We start from the raw sequence: 21,166 nt of genomic DNA on the forward strand, positions 1-21,166 counted from the left end.
ATTATCCAAATAGAATCTTTTGCTCCATAATTATCCTATCTTAACAAAATTAATTTTAACTTTGTTAATTATCTTTTCAAAATCAAAACTTATCTTTTAATTTTTAATTTTGAAAACTGATTTTATTTAAAATAAAATAAAATAAATTTTTTTTATGAAAAAGCCGCGTCAGCCACCGTGGTGTGGCCAGCCGAAGCCGGCCACGGTGGCCACACACCTTGCGGTGTGCGCTGCCCCTGCAGCGATGCGCGGACAGCAGCAGCAACACACACATCGGGGTGGTGCACTGTTGCGCTGCCCCTTTGACTGATCCGTGCCCAGCCCACCCTCACTCCTGGACCACCACGGTGCGGCAGTCGTCGTGGCTGCGCCACCCAGCCGCGGCTGCCGCACCTCAATCCCCCTTTTTTTTTATTGATTTTTAATTTAAAACAAAACATTTTTATTAAAATTAAAATTAATGTGGTCCATCCAATTTTAAAATTAAATCATATTCAATTTTAAAATTAGGGTTCTTCATGAATTTAATCCCAATACAATTTAACTTTTAAATTAAATAGGTTGATCATGAAAAATTCATAATTTATCATGAAATCAATTAGATTAAATTCTTTAAACATAAAACTTTCAAATTAAATCAAAATCAAAAACACAAATTTCATAAATTGGGGTTAATGATTTCGAAAATTTCAAAATATTAAGGTGGGGGTTCGAATTTTTCGAATATTATAGGGCTAATTTCGGATCAATTTAGGGCTAATATGGAGCAAATTAAACAACTTTAATGATTATATATTGTTAAATCATATTTAATATAATAATTGACCCACAATTAAATTATTCTCCTTCCTAATTGAATTAAAATTGTGGATTAACAAAGGTTTAATACTCAATATATGTAATTGCAAGAGGCTAACTGATACCATTGTAGGGGAATATAGGTACTACGCAGCGGAAATAAACATGAATCATATTCATATAGCACCTAACCAAGGATCTCATGCATAACATATAAAGAGTAAGAATTATACCTTTGAAGCGTGATTCCACTAGCAATCGAGCAAGAACAAGGGAGACAAAGAACCTCAAACGTGATTCCTCTACTTGGTCCACAGGCACGGATTAAGACCTCCACTAATGCTAGTTAGTCGCGATCGAACTCTTCAATCGACCTTCTACGGAGAAGTATGAGCAACGAACTAGTCACGAACCACCGCGAGCACCACAGGGGTGGACGGCCGCAAGTCCAAGGGGGGGAGAGGGGTGCCGTGAGAGAGAGAGAGAGGGAGATGAGGGTTTTGGGACTTGGTTGCCTTGATTCACAATTCACTGTAAGTTAATTGTGACTCCTATATTTTACAACCCTAGGCATGGATCTTATTTATAGATCATATCCATAAATAAGAGTCCATGACCAAGCCCAATTCCTAATCCCAATCAAACTACACTAGCCCAATCATATTCATGATTAGTTAAATACTCATAAGGCCCAATAATGGGCCTCTTACTTGCTTAACCCAATACTTTTGTGTGTGACCTCATAGGATCCATTCTAGCGGGCTTTGGGCTATTTTACTAGCCCAAAGATCATCTCTCATAGTCTAGCAACAGATGATGACGCCCCAAGAGAACGAACTTATTATCTCCATAATAGTGATCCTTGATATATCTAGCTATTGCACTTATCGAAGACATAACTCCTTCAGGAAGGAGGTTAATTAGGTTGGGAATAGAGTTAATTAGGGTGAAAAGGGGTTAATTAGGTTGGGAAGGGGGTTAATTAGGCTAGGAAGGGGTTAATGGGTGGGAAACAAAAAGGTGGGCCCCTTAAACGGTGAAATTGGACGGAATCCGTTTGTGGGTAGTGGTTCACAAACTTTTGCAAAAATGGGTACGTAGTTGTTAACAAACTTCTTAAAAACGGGTAGTTGGTCACAAAAGAGCCAAGAAATGGGTAGTTGTACACAAATTTTCCTATATAAATACATAAGTCAAAGTTTTTCAAGCAAAATTTTTTAAAAATAAATCCCGAAGGTTTGCTAGGATCTGATTAGGGTTGCTCAAAGGTGACACAACACGATAACCCAACACAAAATAAGCAGGTTCAGGTCATGAATTCTCAACTCAATTACATAATTGGGTCGACATGAACACGACATGAAATTAAACGGGTTAGGTTTGGGTTGAATTTTTCAACCCAAAACTGTCAAGCATAACCTGATTATATTGAAAATTTTAAGGTGCAGGCGGCTATACCTTGCTTGGTAAAGCCAAAAAATGCAAAAAGAACATGTAACTATTTTGTAAAGAGCATATAGTTATTTTGTAAAGAACATATAGTTGTTTTGTAACGAACATCCAATTTTATATATTTTTTTCATATCTAAAGAACATCTGCAGTATTAATAAAGAACATGATAATATTATGTAATAAACTTTATCTATATATAACCACCCTAATTTGAAGACAAAATTTAATAAACATTTCATATTAAGCAATGATCATTATGTTGCAAATAAAGTACATTACACTGACTGATCAATGATCATAAACATATGTTCTTTTTATTTATTTTTTTGGTGCAAGTATGTTCTTTTCACTCTAGGTATAAGTTCATTACATTTTAATAGTATGTTATTTTTACTTTAGGTATATGTTCATTACATTTTAATAGTATGTTCTTTTCACTATAACTATATGCTCATTACTTTTATATATCATGTTCTTTCCTACAAAACAACTGTATGTTGCACCGTACAGGCGCATGTAGGAACCAGCTATTATATAGATGGATTGAATGACAATCCGTTAACCCGAACCCGACACACTTAATCTATTAAATAAGTAGTGAAAAAAACTAAAAAAATTTATTCAAAACTTGTAATTTTGTAAATTACCTTGACACCATTTAAGTGTTTCATACCGAGTAATTTTTTTTGGGTAATGCTATATGCAAGATTCAATATACTTTCTTTTTTATTATTGAGTTGGAAATTTATCGACAATTCACGAGTAACTAATTAATATACAACACATTTGAAATTTAATGTTAAATAGCGAAAATAATTAACTTTTTATTTACTTAATTTTTTTTTTTATTCTTCATTTAAATTTATTTATGTACATGAATAGCTAGAGCAGAAATTGTTGCTAGCTAGGTTAGCATGAAGTTAGAAGTTCAAACCTCTTTCTTTAATTTTTGCATTGAATTTAAATTCTTTTCGCAAGAAAACGTAAAATAATTAATGGGTGTAAAGATTTAAAAGTGATGGATGGAGTATCAATGAAAAAAAGTTTAATTAATAATAAAGGTTCTCAGGGACACCTACAAGATGAGATGTCTACAATTTTTACAAAATTGAATTGATAACGATTTGCAAACGTGTTCGAAATATCTTAAACTTTATGATTATTGGGTCATACAGCTCATAGATACTATATAATACAGAAATAATGTAGGTATTCCGTGCAAAATATTACGGCTAGCAATGATTGATTAGGACAATTAACCTAATTATTTTATGCTAAACATTGAATACATGTGATATACTGATATCTATTCATATTCATATAATATATGAACATTTAAACTAATTAGATACTTAGATACATTCTCCGTTCTCACTTAGTTGCAACAACGTTTCAACACTTGCTAATGGATAATATGTAAAAACTTAATATCTATACTACTATATAAAGAGAAAGGGCCTTTTGGGTGATAAATTTTTTATTTTTCCAAAATGTCCTCAATTTACAAAACTACTTATTTAAATTAATATTTTTTTAAAAAAAATGAAAAAAATTCATTCATAACTGCTCAAAAAAAAAATCTATTCTTTCAAATAAAAAAAAATTAAAAAAAAAACTTCAAAACTAACTATCCACTCACCAGAATTATTATCACTAAAAACAAACAAAAATTATGTACTTTTTATAAATAAAAAAAAATCTAACTAACCACAAACCCCATTTACTTTTTTTTTTTAATTGAAAAAAACCAAGTTAAACTTTGTTGAAAGATAACTATATCATGATTTTTTTTTTTTTTAAAAAAAAGGAATATAGTTCCCTCAAAAAAATCTAAGTTACAAACAATAAAAAAAAACCTTAAAATTTATTTAAAAAATAAAAGAAATAATTATACATCTATCTAATTTTCTATATACGTACTGTTACTGTAGATTTTTACTCTATAATTTTCAATATTTTATATAAAAACTCAACGATCAACAATATTTTTTAAGATTAACTGAGGTACACGAAGTGGAGTAGATGTCCTATTGACATTTTTTTTTTCGTTCTTAAATTTAAAGTTTATGTAAGTATTGATTTTCGAAAAAATCCACAATAACAATATTAGGAGTAAATTAATAAATTTCCTATAGTGTACACGCGTAGCGTGTGTCTCGTAGCTTGTTGTGATAATATGAATTAGACTAATTTAACAAGATCTCAAATGATTAACATGTCCCATTCAAAAAATAAAATGATTAACATATAAATCAACATACAGATGATTGTCAAATACTCAAATAAGAGAAAGTAAATAGTGTAAATTTTCACTGTTGTAACTTAAAGATCGACCACATAAGAATTACAATATAACTCAATTATTAATTAAAAACGAAGACATAAGCATAATATGAAGGATGAAAGTTGTTGATGATTAATGCTTGGTCCCTGCAGGCGCCGGTACAGAGTACTGTACCGACCATTTAAAACGACAATACTTTGTAAATAAAACGCGGAGGTATTTTGCTGCTTTTTGATTAATAAAAAGGCGGAAAGAACATATACTATGAAACAAAAGAACATGGGTGTTTAAAGAACATAACTCTAGTTTATAAAGAACGCGAAAAAGAAAGAGGTAAAAAGTTAAAAGTAAATTATTTTTTTACAGTATAATACTTTCTTTAGAATTTTGACAAAATAATAGTTTCTCTCTCTAGAAATGTTTTTCTCTCTCTAGATTTTCTCTCTCAAAAAGTTAAAAAAAAAACCCAAAAAAACTTCAAACTTCAAAACCCTAAGCAATTTTTGAAGAAATTTGTACTTCTAAATCCAAAATTCTTGAATATGGAGGACAAAAACTGCATTTAAGTATAATTTTCACAATGCCTAAGTGTTTAATTTGGAATTTGATTTTTTTTTTTAAATGGAAATTGTTTGCTCCACTTTGCTACTTTTTTTTTGTTGTTTGATTTTCGGTTTGCTTTTGCAATTCGTTTGATATTTTTTGTGATTTTGGGTTTATTTGTTTGTGCTACAGTGATAAACAAGTTGAAGATGGAGACATTGAAGACAATCAACCCATTAAAATATATAAGAAGACTGGAAAAAAGAAAAAAAGTGATAAAGTTGCAAAGATTATTGAAGATCCAAAAGAAGCTAGCTATTGTAGACCCATCAATTTTACTAGAAATTGAAAAGGAAAGCAATGTTCTTTGTATAAAGTATTGATGTTCTTTGTATATAAAACTCATGTTCATAATCATATATATTCGCATGTTCCTTTTAAATAGGTAGAATGTACTTTATTCTAAATGCTTGATTTTATGAATATAATACTAATGTTTTTTTAAAAATTTATATAATGTTCTTTGCATAAAATAATCATGTTGTTTAATGAATTATGCCTCATTTGTTTTGCAAGAAAAAAAGATAGATAGGAGGTTGCTTAGATTAGAAAATCATCTATCATATTTTAATTATTGTTTTGCTAATCATTCTAATCAAGTCGTTGTTGTTCAATTATTGTGTGTGTATTTTAATAATTCATTTTTCATGCTATTTTTTGTTCTGTTTTTCTGGTTTTTTTTTTTTTTTTTTTTTTTTTTTTTTTTTTTTTTTTTGTCGTAAAGGGCAACTATGTTGTTTTTATGGCATGGTTAGCACCATTAGTAGAAGAGTGGGTTACTTCCTTATTGGACAAAGCTGACATTCTGATTTTGTTTCAAAATTTAGTTGAAATTTGGCACCATCCCTATTACTGCTAATCAAACACACCTTTAGAATGACTTTATGACCATAAACACATTTAGAACAAGATGAAACCAGAGATACATTTTCTTGCTAAGAAACACAACCATGATTATTGATGTTGGATTCATATAATTAGGTTTTCCTATTATGATATTTATATAAAAAGAGCATGTTCTTTTGATTCATACACTATGTTCTTTTCATTCATATCATGTAGTATGTTCTTTTAATTCATGCAGTATCTTCTTTTAATGCATACACTATGTTCTTTTGATTCAAACAATATCAACTTTATATGATATCATCTTTATATGATACAATATGTTCTTTTAATTACATAGAATGTTCTTTGTTATATAATGATATTTAGTCAATTACAAAAGAAATTGTAAAATAATTAAAGTCAGAGATAGGTGAATTTTAAAACTTAAAATATAATAATGTTATCTATTACAAGAATTTCAAGGTAATATACTATGAAAAATAAAAGAATCGTTTGAAGGAATAAAGTCATACTCCTTTGTTTTCCTTTTAAAAAAGTAACAAATCAACTATTTTGTGTCACAACCATCAAACTCCTTTTTTTCTCCACTTAAAGCAACATAAAGATCTCTTTGAAGAAAACTAAGATTGGCTTCACCACCAGCTTGATCCCTTATAACACGATATGCATCAACAACAGGTATACCATTTTCAGACAAACTAGTAATCATGGCAAGTTGATCACCATTGACCTGTTGATAGTATATTTTAACACATGTTCATTATCGTTTCACACAATGTACATTGAAACAAGCCATAATGTTCTTTATCATATATAGACATGTACATTAATTTTTAATTACAAGAATGAGCAAAAGAAACGAATGTACATGTAAAATTACAAATTGTTCATTACATATATGAATTATGTTCATTAAAATAATATATAATGTTCACTAACTTGTATATAATATATTTTAACACATGTTCATTATCGTATCACACAATGTACATTGAACAGACCATAATGTTCTTTGGCATATACATACATGTACATTAATTCTAAATTACAAAAATGAGCAGAAGAAACTGATGTACATTATAAAGAACATAGAGTTTAAATCAAATGTACATAATGTAATACAATAAAGAACATTATAACCATTCTAAACGAATAAAAAAAGATTGAATAAAAGAACATAATTGCAATTTAGAATGAACATCATCTGATCTTCAACCTTTGTATAATTAAAAAAAAAAATTTAGAGAACAATAACATAAATGCAATTTAGAATGAACATCATCTTCTTTATATAATAAAAAAATAGTAGAATGAACATTAGTGCAATTAAGAATGAACATCATCTTCAACCTTTGTATTAAAAAAAAACATAAACTAATGCAATAATAATTGATTAAAATTTAACATACATATAACAAGGCCAGGATTCAATACAACGGACAAAAAAAGATAAATGTAAATTATAATAAAGATAAATATAACTTTGATGTAGTCCTCATTGTATAATATTATAAAGAACATAGAGTTTAAATCAAATGTACATAATGTAATACAATAAAGAACATTATAACTATTATAAACGGACAAAAAAAGAAACTGAGTAAAAGTACATAATTGCAATTTAGAATGAACATCATCTTTAACCATTGTATAATTATTAAAAAAAAATCAGAGCAGAATGAACATAAATGCAATTTAGAATGAACATCATCTTCAACCTTTGTATAATTAAAAAAAAAAAAAAAAACAGAGCATAAACTAATGCAATGATTATTGATTAAAATTTAACATAAATACAATAACAAGGTCAAGATTCAATACAATTATATATATATATATATATATATATATATATATATATATATATATATATATATATATATATATATATATATATATATATATATATATATATATATATAGCAATTAATTGATAATTTGCATAAAATTCAATAAAATTGCCAATTACATTCATCAAATTCAATAAGATTACAAAATCAATGAGAAAACTAAATTTACCCTTTCCTTCAATTACAATATCATCAAATTCACCACCATCATCATTCTCATGGTCATCATCTAATAATTTGCATAAAATTCAACAAAATTGTCAATTACATTAATCAAATTCAATAAGATTACAAAATCAATGAGAAAACTAAATTTACCTTTTCCTTCAATTACAATATCATCAAATTCACCACCATCATCATTCTCATGGTCATCATCACCGGCAAATCGATGAACGAAATCATGTCTAAATTCTTGAGCAACCATTTTCTCACTCTAAAAACTAGAAATTCTCTCTCTATCAATGAAGTTCTCTCTCTAGAAAATTCTCTCTCTAGAAATTCATATCTAAATTGAAAATATGATTTCTAATTTATGAATATCCTAACTCAACCAAAATATATATGGAAATATCCTCTTATTAAAAAGAGAGGTTGGTTTTTTTTTTTTTAAAGGAAAGTAGTTGCTGTGATTTTTAAAGAGATGTACCAAGCAACATACCACCTGTTGTATGGTAAAATTTTCAGTTGATGATGGATCTTATGAATAAAAATGATGATTAAGGTGAAGGTTGAAGATGAATTTTAACAATGGAGGTTTAATTATGTTTTTCATTCACAATTATATGTTTTCATTAACGAAAGTTGATGATGAAAATGAAAGTTGGATTGACCAATTATGATCTTCAATTCGATCTTTATGTAGGGGCGGGACTGCGGGAGCCATATTGAAGCAAGCGTGTTCAATTGAACATTTGAACCTACTTAATTACTTGGAGTAAATTCATTTCTTATGCTCGAATATATACTTCAACAATTATGAACCCCATTATTAATAATGAATTTAGCTCTGCCACTTCTTTAAGGACATAATATTAGTATTAAAAGGTACATATTTAATTTATAATTAGAAGGGTGATGGCGAAGGCAAATAACGACCCAAATTTAGGTAGATTTTGCAAATTAATTTACATTAAATTTTTTGACAAAGAATCCAACTTGGCTTACGTGGAGACATAATATTCATTGGTTCTACTTAGTAATCGTATATTAATAAAACGATAGAAAAGTGTATATTACGTACTCGATCATTAGTCATGTAAGCGTATCCTTTTTTCTTAAAAGTTTAATGGGTCATTACTCCTTAGGTTTTTTTTTTTTTTTTTTTTTTTTTACAAAATTACTCCTTAGTTGAGTAGATCTTTAGTCCTAAGAAGAAATTGGAATACATTCCAAACGCCCACTTGATATTTAGGTATTGTTTGATTGAACCACTTTTTCATGGACATTCATAATTTCTAGGAAATACACAATTGTGGTATAATTGTGAAATAATAGAGGAACGAAGTTGAAATTATTTGGAAATAGATTTCGAAATTGAATTTTCTCATAATATTTTAATTACCTAAGTTTACTTAATTGGGTCATTCAAAATTCACATGTGTTATAATTTTCTTAATGTCTACCAAAATAACTTGAACAATTTCCTAAGAATTAGATAAGAGAATTAGAGAAATAATATACTATAAATTGTAAATTATTAAAGGAAGTCATTTCCCATTGCATTCAAACAACACAATTAAGAAAAAAATATACATAAAGTAATAGCTCATATACAAATTCCTAGTCAAACCTTCCTTGAAAAAAAAGGACCTAGTGAAACCATTCATCCAGGGCCGTCTTTGGACATGTTAAAAAAATCAGGGCCCCATAATTTAAAAAAATGATGACTTGTTAATAAAAATCATAACTTATCTATTCACCTTCTTTCTCGTAAAGGACCATCATTTCCAAAATAAAACCCAAAATATCATCCTAAATCTTCGATTTTGCCTTTTTATTTCCAAATCAAAATTAAAATGATGAAGATATAACTAAGGATTTTGCTTCGAAGAATGTTAGAAGGATGACATTTTATAAATAAAATTTTTTTTAGTTGTTTTTTTATTGAATTATTATTAAACTTAGTAATATGAATATTTTCCTCTTTAATTTGTATTATTAATACTTAATAAAGTTATTTTAAAATAATAATATTTTAATATTTTTAACGTTTTAAAAATAGTTTTTTAAAAATTTAAGGACCCAATATTTTAGTTAGAACAGGGCCACCAAATTGCCGGAGACGGCCCTGCATTCATCCTAAGATAAACTTATCATTAGAATTTATTTCGTTTAGCGCAAAGAAATAATGATAAGTGTTATACATGTGTGTCTTTTACTAGCACCAGTTGCTAGATCATGTGCTCTAACCACCACATTGCTAATGCAAAGGATTCCATCAGGTCTATTTTTTTTACTTGTATTTTAAATACTCTAGTACGTACTCTACTTTTGATTAGCGTTGATGATTTATAGATCTTGTCAAATTTGTCTCGATTTATATATATTTTCATAATATTTTTTTTTTAATTTTACATCTTTCGTGGTATCAAAATATTATACTTAAAATAATGTTTTGATACCTGTCGAAAATAAATAAATAAATAAATAATGCATTGATAAGCTTAAACTGAGAATTGTTAGAGAAGTATATAATACAAAGTATATGAATAGATAGACACATCAATGAAATCATCCGTATAATCCTACTAGTGATACATATGGAGTAGTAAATTACCGTTGTGCCCAACACTTAGGGACCAAACTCCCTTACTACAACCTATTCATAGCAATTATTATTAATACTAGGGCTCTATTTAATTTACCTTATTTTTGCTGAACTAATTTTTAATTTATTGAGTTGAAATTACTTTTTACGAGATTGAAATTAATTTTTTTGAACAAGAATTGAGTGTGCGTGGTGCACAAGGTTGTGATGATAAGGAGAAAGAAAGGATTTGTATTGCTACAGTATGTATATAAATTATGAAAATTATACCCCTGAATTACATACACCACATTAAATATGAATCGAATATTATTAATTGAATTACACAAATTATTCACGTTTTTTAAGCCAAAAAAAGAAAAAGAAAAACGTATTTTAATGTAATAGTATATGGAAATACTTTGCACTCGTAATCATTATACATACGACTACGTCAGTTGTAAATGCTCAATAATACGAAGTAATTAATTTGGAGGTACTAAATACTAGCTCCGTTTTCTTTCAAAAAAAAAAAAATACTTGTTTCGGGGTTTTCTGATGTCCTGCGGGAGAGTTACAATTCCGAGACTGGAACTGGACGCCTGTACCTGCAAAATAACGGAGACTCCTGAGAGCTCCGCCTCCAACGGTCAAGTTAGTACCTGATTAAGGAGTAATTAATACGGAAATTAAAGTAATAAGATCTCTCTAGGTGAGAGTGCTTAGTGTTGGTAATCTGCGTCGTTAGCAAGATTAGCCGGTTGTTGGTGTTCCGTAATATTTCTGTTCTTCTCTGCTTGATTTCTTGATCTTTTTATTCACTACTTAATTAATGAGGATTAATTGAGTATTTATAGCCTTGAGAAGCGTGCCACTCTCTAGGTTTAGGGTAAACCTAGGGCTGACCGGGCCTCTAGACAGGATTGGGCCTTGATGGCCGGTTTTCCCATTTGGCATGGGTGGACACGTGGCGTGCCTTGATTGGTCCGTAGAGAACGTATCTGTGATTGACACGTGGCAGGCTCCTATTGGCCTTCGTGAAGGACCCGTGGCGGAACCTGGTTGGTCCACTTGTCAGACGGTGATTGGTGGATAAAAATCCCCTAATCAATACTAACTCAGTTTCATAATTTTTACAACTTTGAAATATTTTATATTTTACAAATAATACCCTAAATTTACAAAAAAAATATGAAACAAAAATGGTCTAGATTTTTTGTGTTATTGTAGTCAATAGTAGTCGACGATTACACTAAAAGCTTTTATGCAGGAAGAAAGAGCCATCACTGCAATGAAATTAAATATGAACTCGAAAATAATATAGTTGGCTGTTAAAATATGTTGGTATGTACAATAAGGTTGTTGCAATATCTCTAAATAACGACGGCATCCTGAAGGAACCATGCTTTCTTTCTTCTTTCACATTTTGTTCATGTTTACGTATGTGTATGTATGGGCTATCTTATTAAGCCTTTTTAATTTTCTTTATGTAATTATAATAAATTTGGTGACTCAAGTTTATGATAATTAAGTATTGGGATTTTGATTTAACCTTTTGATGCCTATTGCGTGATAATCAAATAGCTAGAATAGAATAACAACGTAACAACATTTGAACCTATATTCTTGACTCGGATCTTAAATTAGACAAAACTAGATGAATTCGGATCGAAATAACACCGATATTCCAAAATCATGAAACAAATTAAATTAAATACGAGAATTCGAGACAACCATAGTGCAAGCGTGCCTTAGGACCTATACCATCAAGTAAAGAGAATACACATACATATACTATTGATGGAAGAAATAATTCTAGAATATCAATAATCTAAATAGAGTACATTAAAGATATATAGACAATAAGATTATTACATGAAACAAAACCTAAACATTAAAGTGAACAATTGGTTAATCTAGTAGAATAATATATTCAAATAGATGTCTATACCAAACTATTGCAGACGTAACATAAAGATTTGGATATATCATCGTACATTAAACTCCAAACTAAACAAATTACAACATATGACTTCTTGAATTTTGATCATCTTCACCTTCAATTGGCATCGAATAAGAAAGAATAGTCTCGGTTGTGTCTCATCTTCTCAAGGTCACTTGACAATAATATAGCGCGCCTAGTAGCCTTTGTGACGATTTCTTTATCCCCGGCAGCCTTAGTAACAACACCTTGACGCAGCAACGATGAAGTGCCGGAAGTTCTAATCAAATGCGCAGTAGTAGTGCTCCTTGCATTTGCTCCTTTAACGAATTTTGACTTTAGAGGTTTTGTAGTACTCTTTCTAGTTGCTAATATTGTATTTGTTTTTGAGGATTTGAGGGTGTTTGTCTTGCAAGAAACCAAGGATTTTGATGTAACATTAATGTCTTTGGATTTGGTAAAGTATGATCTTGGTAATTTCACAAATTTTACAGCTCGAATCTTCTTCCCGGGTTCATCCAAAGATGGGTAAATTAGGGTAATTTTAGCCAACTTCTTCGAAGAATTCATCCTTACTTCTTCTAACTTGAAGATCAATGAAAGGGAAAAAATATTAGGGCAAAGAAAATTGGAAGGAAATACTGTTTATTATTGTTTGGATTGATGGGATGACCTCATTAATTATTGATAAGCTTATATTTATAGAAAATTAGTGCTTATGTTTTTGGAAAATTAGGTCATAATGATAGATGCTTGTTTGCTACGCAATATGTATTGTAATGGATGTAATTAGATATATGGGGGTTCAAAGTTTAGGAAGTTTATTCTTTTTTCTAGATTTTTTTGTCCCATTAGAAAATAATCTTTTTATATTTTAATGGTGTCCGAAAATATATTTATATCCTCATTTTTCCAAAAAAAAAAAATAAATATAATGTAATCACATTGATAATGGATTTTTATTTTTTTCCAATGCAAAATTGAGTATGTTATATACTACAAAAGCATATATGAAGTACGGAGTATAATTTTATCTTCATCAACATTAAATTATGTAATTTTCCGTAAAAATGCAACTATACTTACAAATATGAATTGATAATTCTATATTCCTTAATTCTTGTGAAAAGTATATTGAAGTATTGAGTAGAGGGAATACCAATTCAGAAGCTCGGTACCACTTCCAATTATTTAAATTAAATACAATTTGTACCTTTAAGGCTACATACATAGGATCATTATCCAACTTTTATCCATGTATTAAACTGGATAATTCCCCAGCCATGGTCAGTGTTTAAAATTAATGGTAATTGAAATTCAAAGATAGAAGTATCTAAATGTAACTCAAAAACTAATTATAATAATAAAATTGTTACATAATAAAGTTACTAGATAAACTAATAATTCTACAAAATCTTTAAAAAAAATATAATGTTGAGTTTAGTAAGCTTGTGAAAGATGATACATATATACGCATGATTGCACGAAATTGCCTTGCTAGTATAATGATGCATATAAAGCTAGCTAAACAAAGTTATCATTTTTCATCGTGATAGAATGTACATGGACATATAGCTTATCAGGCTATTGACCGGTCGCCGGCGAAGGAGTTCATTGAAGATCTGGTCGCTTTACTTGGTCTAGGCTCTGGTCGCTTCACTTCAGAGAAAGGAAGATTTGTAAAGTGAGAAGATGACCTAATCTTGAAGTCCAAGTAAGTATATTGGGCCCAATTTTTTTAATTGGGCTGGGCTTAAACCTGAAATTGAACTTGAGGATGTCAAACACGAGCAGTACCGTACTCAATACAAATGCACAGTACATGCTCTTAATTACTTGAAGGACTCTATTAAACCCGCACCTCTCACAAGTTTAGCCCGCTCAACTCCGCGAGTCATCGCTTAAGAGTAGAGGGGGTCGGGAGGAGGTAAGAGAACCCCCCTACTCCCAAGCATTTTTGTAGTTGGTGGGGCCCGAACTTGTGACCTCCAAATCACAAGGTGAGTCTCCACCAAGCATGCTTGGTTTCTTATCACAAACGATTTTGCATATCTTTTTGACTGTATGATGAGAAACCTTATACGTAGTTAAAAATAAAGTGATATGTTGATCTAACATGACTAGATTTCTTATGACAATGAAAAACTTTTGTAACACTTATTTTGGGATAGAGAGAGTAAATAAATCTCCATCGATTGTTAGCCTTTCCATGTATATCAAGTGACTGAACCATAAAAACAATATACTTATCCAACTTGCACCTAATCTCTTCTACCTTTTTTTTCTCATTATTGTCATTTTAGTTCACCGAGTAAGATGGCTGTATCATCTTTTCCACCTATGAATCTTGAACTGCCATCAAAACCAGTTCAAGAATTGATCAAATCTACTGTCAAAGAAGTCCCAGAAAGATACAGAGTCCAACTTCCAAACAATTCAGATGATAATCACTCTGATATTGAATATATGGACAGTCCAATAATTGATCTTAGCCTACTCTCAGCTGGATCATCAAGCCAACACGAACAAGAACTGCGAAAACTTCGATCCGTTCTTAATTCCTGGGGTTGCTTACAGGTTTGTTTTGAACACTATTTACCATTAAAAAAAATAAATAAATAAATAAAATAAACTGGAGTACTTGCTGTCACAGATCATTAGACTCATTATTTTGCAACTTTGCTGATGTTTTTTCAGCTTATTAATCATGGGTTATCGAGTTCGTTACTTGATCAAATCCGTGAAGTCGGTAAGGAATTCTTTGCTCTGCCATTAGAAGATAAACAGAAGCATAGCAGAACATTGGATTGGTTTGAAGGTTATGGAGGTGATACAGCTTGTGAGGGTCAGAGTTATAATTGGAATGATAGATTGCATCTCAAAGTTTACCCACTTGAACACCGGAATTTTAAGCTTTGGCCTGAATATTTACCAGGTTTCAGGTGAGAATTTTCTGCATACAATCATGTACTATATGATTGACTCCTTAAAACTATAATTCTCTTTTATTATACCAAAGTTGATAAATATGAGCTCATATTACAGGGAAACATTGGAAGAGTACGCCATGGAAGTGAGGAGAGTAATGAAAACCATTTTAATAGAGATTGCAAAATCACTTGAGTTGGACGAATACAGCTTTCTGAGAGAGTGTGGAGGAGTGGAAGCTATAAACATGTTCACAAGATTCAACTATTATCCGCCATGTTCAAAACCAGAACAAGTTATAGGCCTTAAACCACATTCTGATGGTACATCAGTTACCATTCTTCTGCAAGACAAACAAGTTGAAGGTTTACAGGTTCAAAAAGATGGCCAATGGTTTAAAGTTCCGATTGTTCCGAACGCTCTTTTTATCAATATTGGTGACCAGTTGGAGGTACTTTGAAAGGAGGTTTATTAAATTATTACTAACACTGCAATAAGCCAATAATAGACCTTATGTTCTGTTTTTGGCCGGGTCTCAAATCACTAACTGATAGAAAAATGTGATGTATGCAGATTATGAGCAATGGCATATTAAAGAGTGCAGTGCACAAGGTAGAGATAGATAAGGAGAAAGAAAGGATTTCTTTGGCTACGGTATGTTCTCCACCCTTCGACAAAGAAATAGGACCATTAAGTGAGCTAGTTGGTGAGGAAAGACCGCAACTATACAAGAAGATCAAGAACTATGTTAGTGTTTTCTTCCAATATTATTCAAGGGGAGAAAGAGCCATCAATTCAATGAAAATCTGAACTTCTGGCTGTAATACTTTAAGTTGTAGGTTGTTTTATAAGGGCATTTCAGAAAAAAAACCTATCTAAAATGAGTTAAAACTAGTGAATAGATCACGATAAGGCTGTGTACAATCAAATGTCTATGGTTGTTCACTTGTTCTTGATGTACTTTAATTAGCTTCTGAAGGAACCTTGCTTTCTGTTGTCATCTTTTGTACATACTTATGGGCAGTCTCATGAAGTCCCTCAGCTTAATGTAATGTAAACTTATAGTAAGAAGAGTGACAAAAGTTGATGATTATCAGGTGTTGGGATTTTGTTCTTTTCACCTTCTGGTACGTTGAGGTAAGTTTAGATAAAGTTAGAAACCAAGTTTGATTTACAAATCAAATATTGCGAGGTTAAGTTCAAATAAGAGCCAATAAGTTTAGTTCAGAATAAAATAACAAAGCTCAAGTAAATGTAAGTTGCTTAAGAATGATTTCCTATGCATTTTGAGATCTGAATTTAATGTACTTCAGTAATTTCTACAATATCCCTAATATGCTCAATCACACATAAGTCAATACTAAAGTATCATATAAACATTTTTAATTCAACACCACCAGCTTTTACAATGACGCATACCAGTGTAGAAGAGAATGCAAAATTACCATCACAAACCGTTCTAAAGTTGATTATACTACAGGAAAGAAAATACCAGAAAAGTACAGTGTATTTACCAGTTTATCAAATCTCAGTTTATCAAATCTTGTTACGTCTTAAACCGCATTTTGATGGTATGTCAATCACCACTCCTGCAAGACAAAAAAGTTCAAGGCGTTTTAGTTCAGAAAAGATAGCCGAATTTCCCATCATGATGCCCCTTTCAATAACCTTAATAACCAGTTAGGTAACCTGAGACTAAAATTTTTCTGCTTTAAAACAGTGGTTATATTTTTGTTACTAGATATTAAACATATTTCTGTCAAGGCATCCTAGATTCGTTGTAACTTCGCTTTCTTTTCTCGGTAAATATCAAAAACAAATTGAAGTGAAAATTATTGACTGTCAAAGTCAGGGCCTAAGAAAAAAAAAAAAAAAAAAAAAAAAAAAAAAAAAAAAAAAAAACCCTGAATGTATGCTTATTATGGCATATTGAAGAGTGTTGTGCATACGGCCACGGTAGTGTTAAATAAGGAGAAAGAAAGGTGGCTATTATCTGTTCCACACACAAAGAAATTGGACCACCAAGGGATTTAATCAACAAGAAAAGGCCACAAATGTACAAAAAAGATCAGGAATATTAGACAAGGGTGGAAAAAAGTATTACTGATAAAAATTACAGTTTATCCTCAGCTAATGTTATGAAAAATCAGAGCTGAAATCAAATGTAAGAAATTTGTAGGTTAGATTGATATATACTCATACAGACATATATTATATCCAAAAGGCAGAGGCTCAAATCAGTGATGATAATCTAAATTTCCAAGTTGGCATCTATCAAATACCTGACTACGAGTGTATATTACTCCCTCCGATCCCAAATAAATGTCTTTTAAGTTTACACGAATAGACATAAAAACTTTTTTTTTTTTGGAACAATAAAAACATTGTTAATTATTGTTTTGGCATTCAACGCGGACCGCCTATACCAAATTACCAAGTGCTCCATATTGATGAGCTCAGTGATATAATATGTATATTGAAAGAATGCAAGTGGTCTGGTAATATGAAATGAAGAGAGCACACAGCCATAATAATACAAAACATAATGTCCCACCAACAATAAAGAAAGACTCCATTTAAATGCTCAGCTCAAAAAACTTCAATTCAAAACCAAAAGCATCTGATCCCAATCTTTCAAATAATTTATTTTTTAAAAAAAATAATAATAAAGAAAAAGGGGTTAAAAAACAATTTTTGCTTCTGTTGATGATTCATTAATCATCAGAATATTTTTGAGTTAAAGCTACAAAAACCACAGAATTGAACAACTAGCAAATTCAATATATATAAATCTCCTTGTTTTCCAGTTGGATTCACCAAGTAAAATGGCTGCATCATCTGTCCCTCCCATGAAGCTAGAATTACCACCAAAAACGATTCAAGAGATGATTAAAACTATAGGCAATCAAATACCAGAAAGATACATTTACCAGCCTTCAGACAAAGTGCCTGATAATTCCGCGATTGGATACATGGATAGTCCCATAATCAATCTCAACCTTCTTTCATCTTCATCATTGCACCAACATGAAGAAGAACTGCAAAAACTGCGATCCACTCTGAGTTCCTGGGGTTGTTTTCAGGTTAGCTTTGACACACTTAAGAGTTCAGAGTTTCAGTATCCATAATGTTTTGTTTGATACTTGCAGTTTTAGTAGAAAACTTGTTTCAAAATTTGTTCTTTGATGTTTTTCAGCTTACAAATCATGGTTTGACAAGCTCATTACTTAACCAAATCCAAGAGGTTGATAAGGATTTCTTTGCTTTGCCACAAGAAGTGAAGCAGAAGTATTCTAGAACTTTACAATGGGTTGAGGGATATGGAAATGATACGGTTACTGAGGATCAAAGTTATAGCTGGAGTGATAGACTGGTACTCAAAGTTTATCCTAATGATCAGCGAAACTTCAAGCTTTGGCCTGAAGAATTACCAAATTTTAGGTAATAATTCTATACATAATATTATGTACAATATAATAGCTTCCAAAATATTTCCTCGTACATTATCTAGGGATATGAGTAGAGTGGAAGACTTTACCCAAATGGGAAGTTTTCTACAAGAATCCTCAGAAGTATTTTGGGTATAACACCCAAACTTGGAATTCATTTTGTCAATTTTTGAGCAATTGTAGGGAAACATTAGATGAATACACCAAGGAAGTGAGGCGGGTGCTAGAAATGATCCTAAAGGCCATCTCAAAATCACTCAATTTAGAAGAAGATAGGTTCTACAGAGAGTGTGAAGCAGAGCAGAACATATATATGCTAGCAAGGTTCAACTATTATCCTCCATGTTCATCCTCAGATCACGTTTTCGGCCTCAAACCACATTCTGATGCTTCAGCAGTTACCATTCTCTTACAAGACAAAGAGGTTGAAGGTCTTCAAGTACAGAAAGATAACCAGTGGTTTAAAGTTCCCATTGTTCCTGATACCCTTTTCATCAATATTGGAGACCAACTAGAGGTAATTTCATAGGAAAATTATTTGTTGAATACAAACATTATTTATCTATTATTTGTTGAATACAAACATAATAGACTATAATTTATTAAAAAAAAAAAAAGAAAAAAAAAAAACCCATAAGTGACCATATTTTCCGTATCATCTTTCATACTCTGTATTAACATAAACTAAGAATTTATTTTTGGCATAACAGTAACTCATAAATTTAACAGGTTAGGCACAGTATTTGTACATTAATTCAATCCTTAATAATTAAAAATAAACTCCCATAAAAAAACTGATGGAAGCAAATTTGGTTGTATGCAGATAATGAGTAATGGTTTATTGAAGAGTGCAGTGCACAAAGTAGTGATTGATAAGGAGAGAGAAAGAACATCTGTGGCTATTGCATGTTTTCCGCATACAGAAAAAGAGATAGGGCCTTTAAGTGATCTGATAAACAAAGAGAGGCCACAGCTTTACAAGAAGGTCAAAAACTACGTAAAAACGTACCTCCAGTACTCTCCAACAGCGGAAAGAGCCATCAATGCAATGAAAATTTAAGCACTGCAGACTCTGGAACGGAGATCATGCGTGTCTTTCAGAATTTGACATTTCTTATAGTCTTTACATAGGAATAACGCTGCAGATATTTGGATATAAGTAGTACTGAATAAATGATGTACCCTAAGTTCCAATTCTGTGCTGAAGTTCTTATAAGTAGCTTCTACAAGTCAATATGCTCTTATCTAAAGCTATTGATTAATATGTATGGGCAGTCTTATTGTCTTTTCTTTATGTAATTATACACTCAGAAGGTGCAGAACTAGAAATTCAAGGCAAGATTAAAAGAACAATATATTGGAAGAAAAGAAGAGGGTGCAACTTCAAGTTTTCAACTCCTTCACCTTCCCAATTTCAATATGTTCATCACACCCAAACAGCTGGTTTCTTAACAACCCGTGCAAATGCCCAAACAACTAATCTAACATCTCCAACTGATACATAGCATTCTGATTGTACTTTTTTTTTTTTTTTTGAGGGAGCATTCTGATTGTACATAATAACAGAATTAAGGCAAAATTTCATGCTAATGATCTATTCTGTGTAATTTATAGTCAAACTACAGAATTAAGAATCATTGAAGGACTATGACAAATAGCATAAAATGCAAGGGCTAAAGCACATCATATGATAGAGTATAGACTTACCAATGGATATAACTAATTGCAACTGCTTTATGGAATCCACAACAGCAGCAAAAGGTACAGAAAACAATTGGATGTGGTATCTGCAGAAATGAGTAATACCATTGTCAAGAACCACTTCATAGAGTAGTAAAACTGATATTTTCTGTGATAAAAACAATATCTCTGATAGTATTCTGCTTACCAGAACCAAAAAAAATGAGATACAGCCAGGGCAGGAACGACTCCAGCAAAAGTCAAAAACATCAGATGCCTGTGAGAAACTATGCCACTAATGATGCCTATGATGGATTCTAACAATATTACAACTTCAGCATAAACCATTGTAGAATATCATTGTACCAAGCACAATTATTTGACAACATAACATTGAATAAGTACCAGCAAAAAAATGATGAAATTTTTCAACAATATAAATTCTCAGAAAAATGCTGGAGCAAAGTTTGTGTCTTGATCGGCCTTCATGAAATTTATACAAAATTCAGTAATTCAACTTCAAAATCTGTTTTTAAAAAAGAAAAGAAAAAAAAGAGAGAGAGAGAGAGAGAGAGGAAAAA

General features: G+C 30.8%; 2 protein-coding genes across 2 annotated transcripts; both read left to right on the forward strand.

The window, feature by feature from the left end:
• The first annotated feature begins 14,682 nt into the window (after nt 1-14,682).
• On the forward strand, nt 14,683-16,552 carry LOC110725554 (protein SRG1-like). Its single transcript, XM_021905007.1, has 4 exons — nt 14,683-15,105; nt 15,226-15,470; nt 15,574-15,907; nt 16,030-16,552. The coding sequence occupies exons 1-4, from the start codon at nt 14,845-14,847 to the stop codon at nt 16,264-16,266; spliced, it is 1,077 nt and encodes a 358-aa protein (XP_021760699.1). The 5' UTR covers nt 14,683-14,844; the 3' UTR covers nt 16,267-16,552.
• Nucleotides 16,553-18,084: 1,532 nt separating this feature from the next.
• On the forward strand, nt 18,085-20,500 carry LOC110725555 (probable 2-oxoglutarate-dependent dioxygenase ANS). Its single transcript, XM_021905008.1, has 4 exons — nt 18,085-18,539; nt 18,653-18,897; nt 19,089-19,422; nt 19,729-20,500. The coding sequence occupies exons 1-4, from the start codon at nt 18,282-18,284 to the stop codon at nt 19,963-19,965; spliced, it is 1,074 nt and encodes a 357-aa protein (XP_021760700.1). The 5' UTR covers nt 18,085-18,281; the 3' UTR covers nt 19,966-20,500.
• The last annotated feature ends 666 nt before the right edge of the window (nt 20,501-21,166 follow it).

This window comes from Chenopodium quinoa, unplaced genomic scaffold, assembly GCF_001683475.1.
Source record: "Chenopodium quinoa cultivar QQ74 unplaced genomic scaffold, ASM168347v1, whole genome shotgun sequence".
Taxonomy (NCBI): Eukaryota; Viridiplantae; Streptophyta; class Magnoliopsida; order Caryophyllales; family Amaranthaceae; genus Chenopodium; species Chenopodium quinoa.

Bases quoted from the DNA above. Each gene is read 5' to 3' on its own strand.
- LOC110725554 (XM_021905007.1), top strand. From the start codon at position 14,845: ATGGCTGTATCATCTTTTCCACCTATGAATCTTGAACTGCCATCAAAA. The intron at 15,106-15,225 runs GTTTGTTTTGAA...ATGTTTTTTCAG, and splicing joins ATTCCTGGGGTTGCTTACAG to CTTATTAATCATGGGTTATC. The intron at 15,471-15,573 runs GTGAGAATTTTC...CTCATATTACAG, and splicing joins GAATATTTACCAGGTTTCAG to GGAAACATTGGAAGAGTACG.
- LOC110725555 (XM_021905008.1), top strand. From the start codon at position 18,282: ATGGCTGCATCATCTGTCCCTCCCATGAAGCTAGAATTACCACCAAAA. The intron at 18,540-18,652 runs GTTAGCTTTGAC...GATGTTTTTCAG, and splicing joins GTTCCTGGGGTTGTTTTCAG to CTTACAAATCATGGTTTGAC. The intron at 19,423-19,728 runs GTAATTTCATAG...GGTTGTATGCAG, and splicing joins ATATTGGAGACCAACTAGAG to ATAATGAGTAATGGTTTATT.